Raw genomic sequence first — 19,121 nt, 5'->3', positions numbered from 1 at the left:
CTCACCCACGTAGTTGATAAGCGGGCACACATCAGACACGCTCGCACGTACACAAACAGATACACAGAGATGCTGACCGATAGTGCAGTGTTCCCCGTTCCAGCCTTGATGACACTGGCACTTGCCATCCTTGCAAGTCCCGTGTTTGATGCAGAGAGGGTTGCACACGCGCTGGTCGCAGCCCGCTCCTGTCCAGCCCTCCTCGCAGCGGCAGGCTCCGCCCATACACACTCCGTGAGTGCCACAGTCAACCGAGCACACCTCTGAAAACAGGCAGGAAAAAATCTCCGGTCACAAGACTTTCTCTAGGTGTCTGTGTAGATTCTCAATCGTCCAGGTCATTGTGTCCAAGGTAGTTTTCTATGTCAACTGGACTGGGTTTCTTCTCTTGAAAGAGAAGAAACCCAGTCCAGTTGACATAGAAAACTACCTTGGACTTTCTCTAGGACTCCAACGTTGTACTCATGTAGCATTTGTGGCTTCACACCAAAACATATACATGCAGAAATTTGATCTTTGAGCGCAGTTACATGGAGAAGTTTAAACCTTGAGAAGAAGGTACGCTGAATGTATATTTTGCCTTTCATGTAGACTGTAGAGGATGCACAGGCTCCCGCTTTGGGGAGTTTTCTTTTTCTTTTAAATGAAGGTTCTTTGATACATGCTAGAACTCTGGCTCACGGTGTATGCTGGTACATGCAGAGAGGCAGGCACGGTGCATCTTTGCATCTCGCTCCCTCACAGTCGTACTTTGAAAGAGCCAGCTTACTGTCAAAGACTCCCTGTCTTTGATGGAATAGCGTTTTTCTGTTCTTAACTACTTCAAGAACACAAATTGACTCCTGTTTCCCTGAATTAAGTTCCTCTACTACCCACAGACAGACGTTTCTCCATCTCTGAGGTGTTGTGGGTGACCAAGCAAAACATCAACACACTTCCAACAATCAGGAAGTTTATTTGGGTGATGTTTCACGTGGAAATTTGGGATTTCAGGAACATTATTGAATCTCCGGTAGCAAAATCCTTCAGCTTTGCCCTCTGGCCAACATGGAACCCATTTAATGTCATTAGATTACTATTAATTAAACTAAAATAATAACCATTGAAATTTTTATTAAAGGTAACCTTGCTAAAAGACAAATTAGAAGATGGTGTTTGTTTTTTAAGTGATGAGCTGCAAATAATTTTTAAATAAAGACATAACTGGGGCCTGAATAATTGCTTTTACCCAAGATTTGTATTTATTTTAGCTGGTGGGACAAATTTCCTGTGTGTGGTGGAGGAATTCACTCTGCTAGGTGCCTTTCTGCTTGTTAATTCAGTGTACAGGTACTTTCTTGGTGGCTGCCCAATAACGAGTTTTACTCTGGCGTCACTCTTTCACTGCAGCAAAATGTAGCGTTTAAATGTTAAACTGAAACTCTTTTTCTTGACAAAACTTTTTAATTAATGTGGGTTCAGGCAATTTGTTTGTTGGTGTTGTTTTTGGGAGGTCATTCTTTTTTTTTACATTTTTATTTATTAAAATGGGGCTTTGTTGCTCATTTGTCACTGCTGCATTTTATTCATTATAGTCTTATATGTCATTACTCAATGTACAGCTAATGAAATTTGCTGTATAAATAAAAGTGCCTTGTTGTGCTCATTTTGCATTTTGACTGATAGCCTCATAATTGTACAACACCACACACGACTTCATATACAGAAGGATGGCCATAATAGGCCATTTGTCTCACTGTCAGGGTTATATTTGACAAGATCTGCCATGTTTGTCCTTTGTTGTTGTTTTTATTTACAATACTGGGTGTATGACAGTTGTACCGGGCTTGAACCCAGACTCACCCATGGAGCAGTCGGGTCCCATCCAGTTGGGATCACAGCTGCACAGCCCAGTCTCTGGAATAAAGGCGCCGTGACCGTGGCATTGTTCTGGGCACTGGGCCCTGGGCAGCTCACAGTGGAGCCCCCCCCAGCCTGGCTTGCAGTGGCACTCCCCGTTCACACAGATGCCATTGTTAGAACACGTGGGATCCAGACAATCCACTGCATTAAACAAGAGGTACACCATATGAAAAGACAATCCATTTTAATTAAAAAGGGAAAGCACCCCCACTCCCACAAAGCTGGAAAATGTCAAATTAGAGCTGAGGTTAGAAGCAAATTAGATATTATGAGTGTTAAACGAAAGGAGACACCACGCAGGACACATTTTCACCCTTTCTGTCCTTACAAAGATAATGAAATCAGAGAAAAAGATATAAGCGGACGTATCGCTAAAGCAATTGAAGCACACAATAATGAATAGCTGAGTCTGTAATTAGGGTGGCGTAGCAAATGTGCTCCAGTCTGCAGGAACACTGAGCCTCACTGACACATTTTTCAGCGTAAGCACTTGTGTATGCATTAGCGCGCGTGTGTGGATGTGCTAATACGAGGGGGGAGAATCTGACAGTGTCTGTCTGCCAGGTTGACAGGCAGCTGAGAGTCCAAGCAGTGAGTGAAAAGCAATTTGACAAATTACCTCCTCCCGGCAAAGAGCCCACCCACCCCCTCCTCCGGCCTCATCTCCCTGCCTTGTCCCAGTCCCTCTACTTGCCCCCCCACCCACTTTGCTCTCCTCCTCTTGGTCTGATGCCTTTTTTCTTCCACCTCAGGCATCATTGACCCTCGTCGCGCCCCTTCTCTCTCACACACACACCCACCCAAACACACACACACACACACACACACACACACACACACACACACACACACACACACACACACACACACACACACAGAGCCCCTCGTTTCTGTTTGCCTGGCAGGAACAGCGGATCACAGATATTGATTTTCATGTCACTGGCACTCCAGGTAAATTGTTTGAGGGACTCTGCTGTGATGAATATCAGATTTGAGACCAAAAGAGATGAAAAAAAGACGAGAGGGAGCTAAAAAGCAGAAAGAGTAGAAAGGAAAACGCTGACGCCTTTCTCGTGCTCAGCATCCCGACTTCTGCGTCTACGCTCGTCCGTTTAACCTGTGTGTTTCTTTCCCTCTTTTCTTTCACGTGTCTCATCTATCTCCCACAATTTAGCGCAATTGTAATGTAGCTTCCTTTTGTGTGATTCTGATAAGCAGAATGTAGGTAAGCTATTTTAGGAGGAAGGAGTAAACTTAAAAATACACAAATAAATTTAGCTGAATTTACACAGATATATTTTAATGTGAATTGTGTAAAAAAAAGGTCATGACAAAAATGAATGTAACAATAATGGTTTTTCGAAACTATTTGGAATATTGATTCTGTAAATTAAAGGGTAATAAGCATTTGACCTATATTATGGATTTACAGATACAGCATTTAAATGGAGACACTTTGACACTTTAATGTGTTTTTTTCAAGAAGCCCTTTCTCTCTGCCAGTATTTTTTTCAATATTTCTATCTCTTCGTGCATCTCTCACCTCCCCCGATGCCCTCAAGTTCTTTCTGTGACAGCAGAGAATAGGGTGGGCCGATCTTTCTTAACAAGGATCAATAGAAGCAATTTTATTCCTTAATAAAATCCCTGATGTGTTTTGCTGCTTTATCTGTTTATATGACGAAAGTGCCGGGTAGGATTAAACTATGATGAGTTGTTTGACTGGCATTAACAGCTATGTGTGTGTGTACATGTGTGTGTGTGTGTGTGAGTGCATGGAGGAGATAAAAAATAAAATAAAATAAACTGCATCTTGTCACTCCTTCGCGGTGCCTTGTCTCACCCTCTCCACAGCTCTGCCCTTTGTAGCCGATGGAGCACACACAGTGGCCGTCAGTGCACGTGCCGTGGCCGCTGCAAAGAGGGTCGATGCACTCCGTGATGGGGACGTCGCACTCGGGTCCTTTCCAGCCGCTGTAACACACACAGGAGCCTTTGTCGTATTGGCCGTTGCCGCTACACAGCACTGGGCACGCCACTGGGGAAACAGAGAGGGCGGAAAGGGGAGACCTTAAAAACAAAACCCAAAAAAACATCGTCGACCGCGGCAACGCCCAGAAACAAGAAGCAGCTGTTGCACAGACACCACCCGCGAACACACCTAAAATAAACCCATCGACACTCCGCGAAGGAGGTAAGGAAGGTGGAGAGTGGCAGTGGCATGAAGAGTAATTACAGGCAGAGGTAACTAAACTATTCATCAAAGCTGTCTTTCCCAGGTGAGCACAGAGGCAGGGAGACGTTCGCTGGCGGGGCTGACATTCTTCATCAGTCATCTTGTCTCGGCTCCACCTCAGGCCATGTGCAATCTTTCTGCTCCTCAGCCTCTCTATTGGAATACTGAAATGTGGCTGCTTGTCTAAATTAGTGAAGGACTTTCTTTTTTTTTTTTTCTTTTCCTTTTTTTGGCATATTGTAAGCAGCGCGATACCTTTAGAGCAGTCCATGCCGTGGAATCCCGGGAAGCAATGGCAAACGCCAGAATTGCACTCGCCGTTGCCATGGCAATTGCGCGGGCACTCTTGGACCGAGTCTGTGAAGACAACAAAGTGAAACAGAGAGAAGAAGAAGAAGAAGAGGAAGAAGAAAGAGGGGGGGCATCAAAGCATTTGATTAAATCACTGGCAACATTCTGATGCTACACATCAAATCAAGATGCTGAGAGTGGCGCAGTCGCAGACATCAAAAGCCTAATGCCCCTTTTCCAGGATTCCATGCATTCCATTTTAGTGAGCAGAGAAAGACCTTTGAATCAGCCATTTTGAGACTCCTTATTGTCCATCCATCACTTTTCTGCACAACGTGCTTGAATATAAACTCAGCCACATTCTCAAATATTTTTTATAGGTATTTGCTGCCTCAGTCTGTCCTTTCCAGGATCCTTAATACTCCATTAAGGTGGAGTTGTTTGGTACCAGACACATTTTTAGCATGATTCTTTGTGTGCGCGCGTGTGTCTTTGCACATGTGCACGTGTGTGTGTATAGCAGGTTGTGTTCGCCCAAGTATTCAGGGCTCCAACTCCATTTTTTTTGTCTCTTAACCCACTTACCAGACAAGAGAACCATTTTGTAGGAAGGACCAGGGTAGATGCTAATTATAAAAAGTGCATTTGCACTACTTCATACCCTTTTTGGGGGGAGGGGGCTTTCACTCCTTTAATGGAAAGCATTTCTCCCATTTCCACTAATATTTTTATGTTTCTATCCTCCATCCTTTGCTCCAAATCTCAGCCCCATGCCTCCCTCTTACCCTAATGCCACTCTTTCATTCTCTCCCCTCTTCAGCTCCTCCTCCTCCAGTCCTCCAGTCCTCTTCACTGCATTCAGGCTTTGCCCCCAACACTGTCTTTCCTGAAGCTCCCTCTCTGTCGCTACTCACTCTAATTCCACCCTCGCTGCCTCTGCCACTCGTCTGTCTCTCTACAACTCCGAATGCTGAAAGCTCTACTGCCAGATATTGAGGCTGAAGTATTCTTTCACTCAGCTCAAGTCTTTTTTATTCATCCCTGTTGGTCGCCTGCTTGAACAATTGGAATGATCTGGGCCACTGTTTAAGTTCAAAAACATCCAATTTAGAGGGTTGCATGTATATTTTTTATAAATCTGTTTTCAGAATTAGTTTGGGATAATTGAGCTTTTTGTTCCTGGGAGGTTTTATACCTTTAAACAAACACATACACACACACACACACACACACACACACACACACACACACACACACACACACACACACACACACACGATGAAAGGGATTTGGCATGCTGTGTGTATTTTGCGAATGAAATTTTATGAATAATAGATAATACACCACCAAAGTCACAGTCAAATGGACATTTTAACCAGGATTATACACTAAAATAAACCTTTATGTTTTAGTAGAGCAAAATCTGATAAAGTGCCTCTTATCTTTGCTCAAGGCAAGTGGCTTAAGGCCATATTAGCTATGTTGCATTCTGAGTCTTGTAGAAATTCCTTCCGTCTCACCCATGATGTTGGTGCTGAAGGACACCGTCTCCATCTCCCGACCATCATTGTAGAAGGCCAGGTGCCAGGAGCCAGCGTCCAGGTACTGGACAAAGACGGCCTCGTTGAGGACCACAGTTTGGATGCTCCTCCTTTCACGCGGAGACTCAACAACGCTCCACTTCTCCTTCCCGTCCAGGCGCTCCATATAATCATACTGGAAAAAGGAGGGGGGGGGGGGGGGGTGAGAGAGCTTAGACTTGAATGGAGAACACGCTTCAACTATAAAGTGCTGCGTTGGCGTGTTTTAGACATTGATAAATGACCCATAGATGTGGAAGATTAAAATGATTTTGGGGTGGGGATGGGCAGAGAGGTGGGGGTTCTTGAAGGGAAGCATGGAAGGTTTTCTGAGGGCTGTCATTCACATTACATTTTATTTTTACTGCCATGGACACACATCTATGGTGTTTCCCAGCTAAAGCCAGGTCGGGCAGATGGTATCTGGATGCGATGATCCCATTCCATAAATTTGCTGTTAATTGAATCATCTCTAATTAATAAGAGACAGTAAAAGTTACATTACTGCGAAATTTAATTAAGCATGAATCTGGAGCTAAATCAGTTTTTTCAAACAGCTATTGTAATGGATCTCAAATTGATTTTTGGATTCCCCATGACACGGGAAGGGTATTTTAAATGTAGTCTCGCTGATCTGTTGAGTGTGAAGATAAAGAGACCCAAATGGTTCAGATGATTCTTGAAAATTGGCCCATTAGGATGAAGATGCTGATGTAAAATCTCCCCTCCCCAGCCGGTACCTGGGCATGTGAGGGAGGCAGACCCTTGCGGATGTACACTCCAAACAGGGCATCTTTGCCGAGGGAGATGTTGAACTTGAGGAACTGTGGGAGGCTGAGGTGGAGCAAAGATCTCCAGAAAACTCCTGGGGGCACCTCTTGGGTTGCGCGTCTTCCGACCTCAATGCTCCCCGTGTCTATGCTGCTGTTCCTGCCTGCCCACGGACCTACAGCAAAGGGGAAAGAAACTGCATAATCTGTGATTGTGTGCCTCGATTGCCAAAATCGTTAGCTAATCATCACAGTTCAGCGTAAATACCCTCCTGTTAAAATTTAAAGGCATATTATTCGACTGTGCAGAACACCAGTAACTATACGGCACCCACAGCTCAGCATGAAACATAAATACAAATAATATGATTTTTCACTGTTGGATGCAAGATGACGCCTTTGTTGAAAAACCTGCTGGACGGTGGACTTTGTTTTCAAGGCTAGAATGAGGCCAAGATAATAGAACTGCGGGACGCAGGTTTCCAAGCCGCCTCGCCGACGAGCATGCACAGTGAAAACACACAGCATCCAAGCAATCAGGTCAGTCATCTACCAGCAGAGCTTTGTACCCCAGACAGAAAAAGACTGTGTCTGCGTGAGAGCTTGTGTGCGGAATAGCAACGAAATGAAAAGCAACGAGAGGAACAACAGCAGCATCTGGCTCAGACGGCGGGGGAACAACACACAGCGGCCCTCTCATTAATACAGAATACAGACACCGAGCAGTAACGCACATGGATTGATAGCACATGCTGCGTGTGTTACGAGCAGGATCGAGCGAGTGAAAGAACAGATAGAGAACCGTGAGGGGGCCTTCAAAATGGAGGCGCAGTTAGTATTTTACCTTGCTGCTGACTGAGAAGATAAACCTCGCTCGACATACTGATAGGAGAGGACTGTGTCATGAATTATTGAACTATTTTAGTTGGTGCGTGCCTGTTTGGGGCTTTGCAACTAAACTAAACTAAACGTGGAAGAGCCCTGAAGGAGAATGTACTCCGTCCTTGTCCCGATCAATTTGTTTTTCAACTTTTGCATCGTGACTTTGGCACTTGACTCCAAGGATTTTTGTTTTTTGGGCAACATATATTGTTAAAAGAAAATAAACCACAGAGTAGAATAGAAGCACCACAATGGTTACAGGTTGGATATACATAAAGTGCTTTTTAAATATAATTACAATAAACAATAATAATACAATTTCAAATGATTAAACGTTATGGTAAAGATTATTGATAATAAATAAAAACGTTTCAAATATTGTAGGGTTCAAGTCTTCGTTCACTGTAGGGTTAAAGTTTGCGTGTAGTGCAGTTCATACCTCTGCCTCCAGAGGGCAGTGTGGCCACATCACTGTTGACAGGCAAGCCAGCCCCCAGTCCGTTGTTTAACAGGGGGCCATCGGATGGTTTCAGCTGCCACGTCAATCCCAGTAAGTTGATCGCTGCACACAAAGAGAGGGGAAGGGGAGAGGAAAGGACATGTGCGAAATGTTGAACTGCCGCTCCTGAAAGCTTGTCAAGCAACAGAAACACAGGAGGCCAAAGCTCCGTCTAATCTGTCATTTCTAACAACCAAGCTTAGACTGCTACTTTAAATGCATGTCACAGGAAACACATGTTAATCTTAATGCACAAAAAGCCTTTAGGGAAGACAATAAGATGATCATGTCAGGGTTTTTTGGGGGCGTTGCCTCACCTCACCCTCTTGCAATCATTCACTTTAACCTGCGACCATTTAAAAACCTTTACGGCATCTTTTTGACTCGCAGGTGACTAATCAACTTTCTCTGCTTCTCTTCTTTTATTCTCTGTTATTATGTCCTGACATTTCACACTGCCTAATCCACTACTCCCACTGATTAAGGGTTGCAACGTCGAGAGCGTTACGGAGCGTTTGAAGGCTCGTGCATGAACGCCCAACAAGCATCATGTGGTTGATCTTTCACTTATCTCATCCTCACCACAGTAGCCTTCTATCACCTGCCTGAAGTTTCCACTTGTCCAAAGTTTACGCGCTAGGCGGTAAAAATTGTCTGCAGCTTTGTAAAGCTCATTCTCGCAGCCACGCTGTTTTCGTCCATTTCTTTGATTATTACATATTTTATTGTCTTCCTCCGTTATTCGCCGCTCTTTTGTTTTGGGCCAAAGAAAAGCGCTGACACCCTGACTGCTGCCGGGCCTCCGTTGTCAGCTCTTTTTTAACATTCTTATGGTGAGAAGGGAGCAGGGTGAAAAGCAGAGACCACGTAGAGACCGCCGCGTTGCCCGCCCTGTCTCTTTTCTTTTACGTCCACCTCTTGCTTTCTTTGCTCTCTGTGCTCCCATGTGCTGACCTTCACTCCTCTTGCTGTTTTCCTTCTACTTCTCCTTTTTTTCTTCCAGCCTTTCTTATCACTCCCTTGCTTTTCTTTCCTATTCATCCACACACGCAAAGATGGTATCAGCCATTCTGATGAAAGACTACATCAGACCGTGATCCTATTGTGATCTTATTGTGTGTGTTCACTGCGTATGGGTTGGAGGGTCACTGCCCATTAGCGGTTACCGAAAACGATTTTTCTTTGCTTTTTTCGTTTTGCTGTGCGCGGCATATAAAGGTCGACCAACAGAGGGCGCTCTTAGTCCTCAGCAGCGTCACTAACAAACGCTTCTTCAACAGGTTTTTTTTTTTTTGGAGGGGCAGACAAAAGACAAAGAGAAACACTCGTTGTCATTCTTTTTGCAAGTACTTTCTCTCATGTTAACAATTGCAACAGGCTGCCAAAGAAAAACGACAGAAATTGATGTATTTAGCTTTGTGCTTCCATAATTTTAAGCGTTTTCTTTCCGGATCATAATTGTCATAATAACTGTTTTCAAGACAGATTGTAAGGCTCAATCAAACTGCTTGCCAATAACGCCTACAGTGTTTGAACTGAAATGACTAACACAAGGAGAATTAAGAAGACGGTCTGATTTGGGCCGTGCCCTTTTTTAATCTCTGGCTGCTCACTTGTCATGTTCAACAGACACACGGGCACAACACACACAGCTACACACACATGAAAAGATCACAGAGAAGCAGGTTTAACTAGCAATAGAGTTCAATTAAAAATAGATCAGTAGCTTCACGAGATTTTTATGTAATCTCGATGCATAATTCAGACGGGCAAAGTGCTTGGATCATCTGCTAAAGACAGCATGTGAGACATCAGCAGCAGCTTCAGCAGCAGCTTCAGCAGCGCACGTGACCCCGAGACAACAAAAAAGAGGGGAAGGAGTGATGGACAGAGAGCCAAAGCAGATAATAAAAAAAAGGAAGTTGGATGGGCACAGAGAGCGGGGCAATGGTCAGGAGCTCTTGAAGATATGTTATGCAACGTGAAGAGGAAAAGATAAGAGAGAACGCTGGAGGACAGCAAGAACTGAGAGAATATTAAAGAACATAAAAAATAAAAAAAAGCCCCTGAGGATGAACTAAAAACAGGGAAAACGTGGCAACAGATGATGTTGCAAAGGGAGGAGGGTGGTAGACGGAGGTGTGACTTAAGAAATGAGCGACCCTGTATTTGCTGACTGGATGGGACATAAAGGAGAACCTGATTCTTCCCCTGACAATAAATCATTCAGGACACAAGCAATCAGTCAGAAACAGACATGTATGTATGTATGCTGAGAGAAATATTTATCATGGCTAATGGGTTTGATTAAAATTTCTACACAAGATGGGTAAAGTTGACCCGGCGCCACTGTCTGTCTCTCTCTCGTCACGCGTTTCTCGCCCATCTCACCTCGACCATATCATTGCCTGTTTACATGTTGCTCTCCCCCATTGTAGCAATTGCACCGCAGCTAATTTGCACTAGAGAGGTAGAAACCAGCTTCCCGCACGTGTAATCTGTTGCAATGAGCCTAAAATTACACAAAGATGCCAAAGCACACATGGAAGCAACACTCTTTTATTTGCCATCTCCCCTGGCCATCCTGATAAATGCGTATTAATCGTTCTAATTCACCACTAAATTAACAACTCTGACCTCAATTAGGCTGGTAATTGTAGCCAGTCCCCTGTCCTCGGCCCAGCTACTAATTGGTTTAGGAAGGCTTTTCCCCACATTTCTACCTATTGTGTCCCCCCCTTCTCTGCCCCATCTCTGAGGCCCTCATTTAGCGAGCAGGTAGATATGTTGTTAGCCAAAACAAATGTTTGCCAAACTGCTGCAACCCCGAGAAGATGAAACTCCACCGGTTGCCTCTGTTACCGCAGCACAAGCGTGTCCTACTGCTTTGAACATGAAAAGAGCAGAGTGGTCCTGCGTTTTTTTTGAGCGTTCGGGACATTTGGGACACTTCCTTGAATGTACCACAAAATTTCCACTTGCGTAGTCTATAAATAAAACAGTGTTCTCCATCGAAGTTCTGAAGGCGCCGCTTGCTGAGATCATTTAGAGTCTGAAATGGAGCGACGGGGGCGGCGGCTGGCTGCTGCCCTTGGGGGTCATATACACTGAGAGAGACAATTTGTCTGTCTCTGCGTGTGTCTGCATATGCATGCTCCGAGATGCTCGGTATTAACAACGATGTGCGCGCTGGCGCACACGCCGCAAACCCCCAACGGGAACTCCTCACCCAGCTGATGCAACCGGACTGTAATTGCCTGCAACACAAAAGATTATATGAGTTGCCTGCAGACCTGTACCTACAAGGCACCGTCTGGAGGAGGGAAAGCAGGCGAGGCTCTGTCACGTTGCTGAAACGCTCCTCTTATTGCCCGCAAATACAGAAAAACGCCCGATGCAGACGTAAAGCGCGCGGGTGCATGCATGGGCTAAATGAAAAGAGATGTGAATCTGAGTGATGTCCTCCTTTCTGAATCCTCATTTCCTTTGCAGATACCCCCCACACCCCCCTTTTCCACCAACCCTGCCTCATCTCATGCCGTCCTACCTCGGTCCTTTCCCTCTCATCGATCTGTATTAGAAACAGGATATGAGGGACTATGCTATCTTATCACAGATCAGAGAGTGAGAGAGAATGAGAGAGGATGAAAGGAAACGCACGTTGGGGATGCCAAGAGACGGAGGAACTGAACAGAAATGAGACGGGGAGGGTGGTGATTTCTTTCACTCGGGCTTCTTCATCCATCTCCTGTTTCGAACAGGGGAGCTATTGAAGCTCCGAGGCCCTAATTGGACTAACGATTGAGCCTAGATAAGAACAACACTAATGAATAAATGAATGTGAAAATAAATGAATGAAATGGGCCTGTGTGTGCCGAAGCAGTCAAGGTGAATCACCAGCAGTGGGTCCGAGTGCATCCTCTTCAGAATGCAGGTTAAAACTGCAGGTAGGCCAGAAGTCAAAGGATGGATGTTGATGTTCATCGCGTGCTCTGCTTGGTAGTCTGGACTGTTCTTTGTATCACCTGGCCAGGTCAGAGGACCCATTTATCCCTCCGATGCAGATGGTATACTACCTTGTGCATGAGTCCTGGCCGTGCCCTGCCCTTTTCTTGGACTGGCAGTGTCTGGTAAGATCCCAACCTTTATCAGTGCGACAGGCCCTGCTGCCAAAGACACACGCTCAATGTCTAGTCCTTATGCCCAGGTTCCGGTGTTCACCATATGCCCAACCATGCCTTCACTTACACACACACACACACACACACACACACACACACACACACACACACACACACACACACACACACATACACACACACACACACACACACACACACACACACACACATCTATAAGGGCACCACGTACTGGCATGAGCGACACATCCTGACCTCTAGCTGTTCCACATTGGATCAGCAGAAGGGAAGCCACATGCAGAGTGCAAGGGGACTCTGGGGTCAAGGAGCTTGGTTTGGAAAGCAGCCATATTACGAGACCTGCAGGTCTGAGACACGTCAAACAGGAAGTTTACAAACCTCACTTTCTGTCTCCTTATTTATTTATGAGCAACCTGTATTTCCATGTTTTGGGGCAATCAAAGTTGAGTCAGAGTATGAGTTAAACCCAGCAGGTAACAAACAAATCCTCCAGGTTTTGTTCTTCATTTTAGTAAAACCACAGGCGCCACCCACCTAAAACATACTAGATGCAGCTTGACTTCATTATAAGCTGTTTTCTCTCTCTGCCATGGGTTTTCATCTACTGGTAAACAATTGCTTTGGCAGTTAAGTAATGTCCTTCCACATCATGATTAAGGGCAAAATAAAAAACAGAACAAAACAAAACAAACCCCAAAAACACAATTTTTAAAAATGTTATCACAACCATAGATCTTTGGACATTAAAACTCATTAGCATGTTATTACATTAGGGTGCAGTGACATGAATGCACTGAAGCGAAACGGGAGGAATGGGCAGTAAGCGATTGCGATCAGTCTGGAACAGCGCGGCAGTGATAATGGATGGAAAATGGTCAGTTCAGAGGCATGAAGGTCACACTCGATGACAGTGTATGTGTGAGCCGGTTTAATCAACAGACATGGGAGCTGAGCGCTCCACTAAAAATATCGGGTATGTGTGCTTTTCTGTGTGTGAGCACTCTCATTCATCAGAGGTGACAATACCATGTGGAGCTGCTAGAGCGCACAACAAATTCCGCCATCTCACACACACACACACGCATGCACACGCACGCACACGCACAGCAAAGGTGACACAATCACCTGCTAGCAAGTATACTCACTGTAGTCAAGGGCACACTCATTTGTGCTGCTTGTGTATTTATGTGATGGTCCACCTGTACAGAAGCATCCGTTGCATGTCACATGCAACAGCACGAATCCCATACTGCAAGTTATTGATATAGGGCAGCCATGTGCATTTTCCATCTTGTTTCTATTTTACCTTTCCTCTGCTAGCTCCCCCTCTCTTGGGTACACTAACCACAGATATTCCAGGTGACAGAACCTCAGGCGGTCGTGGTCTTCTCCATCCCTCGTCCCCTCTGCCTAGGTGTTTTTTCTCCACATCTGGCCGTCTTGACACTCCTGCTCCTCCTCCCAGACAAGAGCCTTTGCTCATCTCCCAAGCAACCCCCCCCCTCCACACACACACACACACAAACACACAATCTTCTGCTGCCATCCCTTACAGAAGCGACAGTGACATATCATCCTCAACACCCCTCTCCTCTGTCTCAACTGTTCTCTCTTTTCCTTTACCCTTTATGTTCTGGCTGCATGCTGACAGTGACACATCTCCCTTCGTCCCATTTTCTTCCCCTCTGCCCTCTTTGCTCCCAGTATATTCCACCTCTTTACCGTCCCTCTGTCTTCCCTTTCCTCTATCTTGCTCACAATGAGACCTGCTTTCACTCCTGTATGCAACCACTCACCTGTATCCTAGCAACCACCTCTCCTTTGGCTCTGATGCTCCACGCGGAGCAAGCAAACAAGACGCCTGGGGAATGGAGAGCAAGCATTCTCGTTTATCCTCCTCCCTCCCTCTGTCCGATCATTCCTTCACATGTAAAGATGAGGACACACTTTGTGGAGTTGGGAAACAAACACTTAACTCTAAATGCCCCAATGTGCCCTCACATGCACAGTAAGCTTTTGAAAGTGCCTCTGGTAGACTGTCGAACAGTCGCTGGGATTTTTTTTATTTATCTTGTGGTCTGCAGCAAGCAAAAACAATTTGTCAGAAAGGAAGCCATCAAAGCCTTCAGATGACGCGCACACACATTGTTGTGCACTAAAGTAGATTGTTCACAGTGAGGGAGCGCTGGTACGCACAAACAGGCATACACGTGCGCAAAAAGAAAAGTGCTATATGGGCACATGTGTCCTAGTGTAATTTATGAGAGGGCTCCTGGGTTGATGCCTCAGAGGGGTCCTCTTCACGCTGTATGGCTCTGGGTGCTCTGTGCAATCCCCCCGTTGGGTACTGGGCTCTAACACACACAGCCTTACATAACACCACACCCCCCCTTATGAGCGGTGAACTCTTCTGACTGAAACTGGCAACGCGATTAACGCAACAAAAAGCAGAGTAAACACAAGGGTTTCAGCCTTGGCAGCAGTTCTGTTCAGCAAAGAGAAAACACCAGATAATCATTGCAACAGAATGGATTGTAAAGCTTCAGAATCAGGTGAAAAAGAAACTCAGTACAGTCAATTTAATTAGAAATACAACACTGCCCAATATATGCTCATATTCACAATGTTGAGGAGTGGTTGAGTTGTAGCTATATTCTGCATATAGAATTGAAAGATCCAAGGAAAGTAAGCTACTGCTTCCAGTTATTGAGTCAAACTGGCACTATTGTTATGAAGCTATATTGAGTCTAAATAGACGACACAAAAAAGGGATCATTTCTAAGCTTCTCTTTCATTAAATTAGCTCTTTTTAATCTTACATTTGCAGAATGGTGTGAACAAGTATATGTTGTGATGAAAACAAACACTTCCTTAAACTCTCCAGTGAGTTCTATGTTGCTCAGAAAAAAATATCTATGCTGGTTCTTTCAAATGTTTTTTAAGCCCTTGAACTCAAGTGGATCCCTTTTGAAGTTTGGCTTTTTTCCCATCCATACAGGTCCATTTGTGGAGCTGTGCACCAAGGTGAGAGGCGGTGATCAATCCAGCCTAGGGTGTCCAGAAAATACCCCCCCCCGAAAAGAAGATATCTAGCAAGTGGCAGTTCTTCCCAAATGCGTGAGGATGGAGTGTCTATAATGGTTCATGCTGACTGAGGAAAACTGAAAAAATGAATCCTAACTGAGGTATACAGAGAGGCACAGGCAGCTATCGAACCTTCGAGCACATGGGCAACATGTCCTAGTGGGCGCCTCTTCTGTGCGTGAAATTAGCAGAGGCTCTCTACACACGGAGTAGGAGTAGGCTGGGAAAACATGGGCCGATTTCTGCAGCAGCATGTATGAATGGAGTCCCACTTTGGTGTGAACAACATGAAATCAAGGGTCCATAGTGCCCCATGTTGACGGTTCAGACCGCTGTCTGGTGGGGGGTGTTCTACTTGGCTCACCATGAGCCACTTAGTACAGATCATTCAAGGATCATTCTTAGTAGGCTGAAAAAGAGGAAGTGTCATGGACAGTCTAAGGACACACTACAGGCAGTCATCATTAATGACTATATTGAGGTAATTGATGGGTGGTTCATGGACTTTCTGCTGATTTCACTGTTTCATACAAGGCCCCATCTGTTGTCTTTGGTCTCTGGTGTAAGAGGCCAACGAGGGGTTCATCACCACATCTGCCTTCCCACACACATACTGCAAAAGACACCCAGATACACACCAGACTGGCCTAAATTCCAAATAATTGTGTCAAGAATGAAAAGAAAACCCTGGCAGACACTCAAAGCAATTGACCCTCTGTCCTTCACTTTGCGTCACATAGATCCACCTACGCACGATGTCATCGTGAGATACTTGGGAAGCGCTTAACTTTGACAATTCTTTTTGAGGCATAATTACGGCTTTGATGCTTGAGAGAACGTGCAGCAATTTCGTGTTTTCTGAATGGTTAGTTTCCCTTGTTTCGCCTTGTTGTCACAATGTCCTGATTTACACAGAAACATTACCGTGGCTACAAAATGTATATCTAGATTTTTTGTTATTTCTGCCATTTTAATGATGGTTTTGGCCCAACAGTAAAGGTCCAACAGACAATGATGCACGCTGAGACAAAACGGTGTTTTAAAGGCATATTTAACCTAATGCCACCTGGGATTAAAATTACCTTTGACTACACCTCCTCCTGGAATAAAATTTCACTTACCAATGAAGTAAGAGAGTAGGACAGCCAGCAGGGCAGCAGCTGCGATGGCGGTAACAGCGGCACACTTCCAGCTGCAGTACTTGGACGGCTTCTTTAGTTTGAAGGCTGAGCGGGAGAAGGTGTTTCTGGGCAGCAAGCGAGGGGGTGGAGAATACACAGTTCCTGAAGTCAGAGGGTACCCAGGAGAAGAGCTACTGAAGAGAGGAGTTGTCCCCGATGAGGTCTTGAACAAGAAGTGCCTTAGGATGAAACACAGGAAGTTATTTGTTAATTATTCTTCCAAAGATGATGTTCAACGATGTCCAGCGATGTCCAGATGCAAACACTGAAAGAAGCATCATTCCTTTATCAAACCTCAGATGACAGGGTCGCATCTGTGCAACCTTCTGTCCAATATGTCTTTTCAATGAATCCTTCCTGACGCAGTATTGACTTGGACGTAGTCTCCGGTTCTTTCCATTTTGCCAAGTACTGATTTAACGTCCATCTGTTGTAATTTGTTTTCCCTCAGCTGCCTCGTCCCCTTTGCCCCACATACACTATATCATACTTTGTTTTCCCCTCTCAGGACCGTGCTGTCCCTTTATCATGTCCTCAGTGTCCCAACAGGGTCAGAGCTCAGGGAGAGGATAATAGAGGGACTTGAACCACCATCCTTTTTTTTCATATTGCTATTATCCTTTGCTATCAGTGCACCTGCTCACCATCACTTCCTTTGCTACATTCCTGCTCCTCTGTCTTTCACTGACCTTGATCCCCCCCCCCCACTGGTGCTGTGCTCAGATCTTCATTCCTCCTTCTTCGCTTTCAGTCTTCTTTTCTGCTCTGACTTTGAAAGAACATCGTCGAAATACGTGTGTGAAATGTTGCGCTTGAAGAAACTTTTCAAGGGCAAAAAGGAGCAAAAATAAACTAAAAAAGAGCCCATTGGTGACACCCCCTTCGTACAAAAGGCTGGAAACTCACAGAAAAAAGCTGCCAGCGGGTGGTACGACAAAAAAAATCCCTCTGGTGAGTAAGACAGATCAGATGAGGTGGGGTCAATCATGACTGAGGAGAGAGAATCTCTATCTCATTGTCTCTGTATGTCTGAGTTTGTGTGTGTTGGTGCTTTTGCCTCTTTGAGATCTTCTGGGAGCGTTTGAATACAGAGGGGACCTCATTTTAGCACTCATGCTACTTTTATGTTTTATTATGTTTTGTTGATGTTTGAAGTTTTTTTAATAAGAGCTGAAAAAAGAATGCAAAAGAAGGGATGAGCTGATACAGACATTTGAATGAGGAAGGCAGTGGGCAGATTGTCATTAACGTATTTATGGAAACCTGAATTTGTAGGTGGCTGATTGCAGGTCGTCAGTGTAGAATTATTAGCACAATAGATTGGGAGGTGTTGTAGTTTAAGTTTATTTTAGGTACAGAGTGCACAGAAAACCATAAATATACATTTAGACATAGTCAACTGCCTAAGTGTGTTGCAGAAATACCTTTTTTTCTTATTTGCATGATGTGAGGTGCATGCAGCTGACGAAACTACATTAAATGTACTTTGTCCTGCTGTAGTCTCGAAAGAAAACCTTCAAAATGAGCGAACACCAATATAGTGTTGATTACAAAACTGGGGCTTAGCTTTAGCTTCCTGTTCTTGGCGCTGCCTCTGATGTCAAATGTGCCGAATGATTCCATGTTTCTATGCTTCTATGTTCTAAATCACATTTTCTGTGTTGCTGGAAGTATATTGTTGACTCCAGTGGGAACACTGGTCACCCTCAGCATTGCAACTACTGACAAGTGGAACAGATAGCAACGATAATCTTGTTACAATGCAACAGTCTGCTGGGAAATTTTGGGACTAGCATTCTTGTTGGTGTCACCTTGACGTGCACTACCCACCTGAACATTATTGCAGACCAAGTATGCCCTCTCGGAGGTACATGACAAAGAGATTTCACGTCTCTGGTGCCTTGAATAATTTGGATATCAGAGCCCCGTGGTGTGTGAGTCAACTTTTTTCATTTTTCACTGTCTTTTTCACCCGACTCCACGCACCTGCGCTATATTTTTCAATTGCTTGTGTCTTGTCTATTTTTGAACATGATAAAGTGCACGAGCCCTAGCCTCCAAAGTCCCCAGATCCCAATCCAATTCAGCATTCAGGCCGGAGCTTGGGCAACAACGAAACCCCTCAAGACCCAAAGGATCCATTCAGTGCCCTGTAGAGGACGCCCTCTGGGGTCCTCTGTCCAAATTCTGACAGATCAGCTCTGTAATAGTGCAACAGATTTGGCTGAGTGATGTGAACCAAGAGGTAGTGACCACGGATGTTGAGCTTCTTTTCCATTGTGTGGATCCATAATGAGTAAGACCACATCATATCCAGTTTGGTCCCATGAGAACATCAATGTGTGGCTGGATGTGTGTTTCCATATTATGGCGAAGGCAGGATCTGCCCCTGGATGAGTCGACAGGTCACAAGGGTACACAAGGGTACCTTGGCAGTGCTCCGAAGGTGTTCTGGCACCTTCCCCTACTACCAGAACTTCCATGTTTTGTCTGCACTGGGGCTCTAGCCGAAAACCCTTTGCTTTCCAGCCCAGTT

The 19,121-nt window shown here is 44.9% G+C and overlaps 1 protein-coding gene across 16 annotated transcripts in view; it reads right to left on the bottom strand.

The window, feature by feature from the left end:
* The window catches only part of tenm2a (teneurin transmembrane protein 2a), a 176,394-nt gene that overhangs the window by 21,447 nt on the left and 135,826 nt on the right, over positions 1-19,121 (bottom strand). For 10 of the 16 annotated variants that reach the window (XM_057042742.1, XM_057042745.1, XM_057042753.1 and 7 more), the window contains 8 exons: positions 16,526-16,764; positions 8,101-8,223; positions 6,750-6,976; positions 5,950-6,145; positions 4,394-4,495; positions 3,746-3,940; positions 1,843-2,043; positions 78-263 (listed from right to left, as the gene is read on the bottom strand). In XM_057042742.1, coding sequence (XP_056898722.1) covers positions 78-263; positions 1,843-2,043; positions 3,746-3,940; positions 4,394-4,495; positions 5,950-6,145; positions 6,750-6,976; positions 8,101-8,223; positions 16,526-16,764 — 1,469 coding nt within the window. The remainder of the gene's footprint in view (positions 1-77; positions 264-1,842; positions 2,044-3,745; positions 3,941-4,393; positions 4,496-5,949; positions 6,146-6,749; positions 6,977-8,100; positions 8,224-16,525; positions 16,765-19,121) is intronic. The other 6 variants (XM_057042744.1, XM_057042746.1, XM_057042754.1 and 3 more) reach the window with 1 other exon arrangement.

Source organism: Takifugu flavidus, chromosome 9 (genome assembly GCF_003711565.1).
Source record: "Takifugu flavidus isolate HTHZ2018 chromosome 9, ASM371156v2, whole genome shotgun sequence".
Classification (NCBI taxonomy): Eukaryota; Metazoa; Chordata; class Actinopteri; order Tetraodontiformes; family Tetraodontidae; genus Takifugu; species Takifugu flavidus.
The sequence above is the reverse complement of the archived record's forward strand: the minus strand, read 5'-3'. Positions and strand labels throughout refer to the sequence as shown.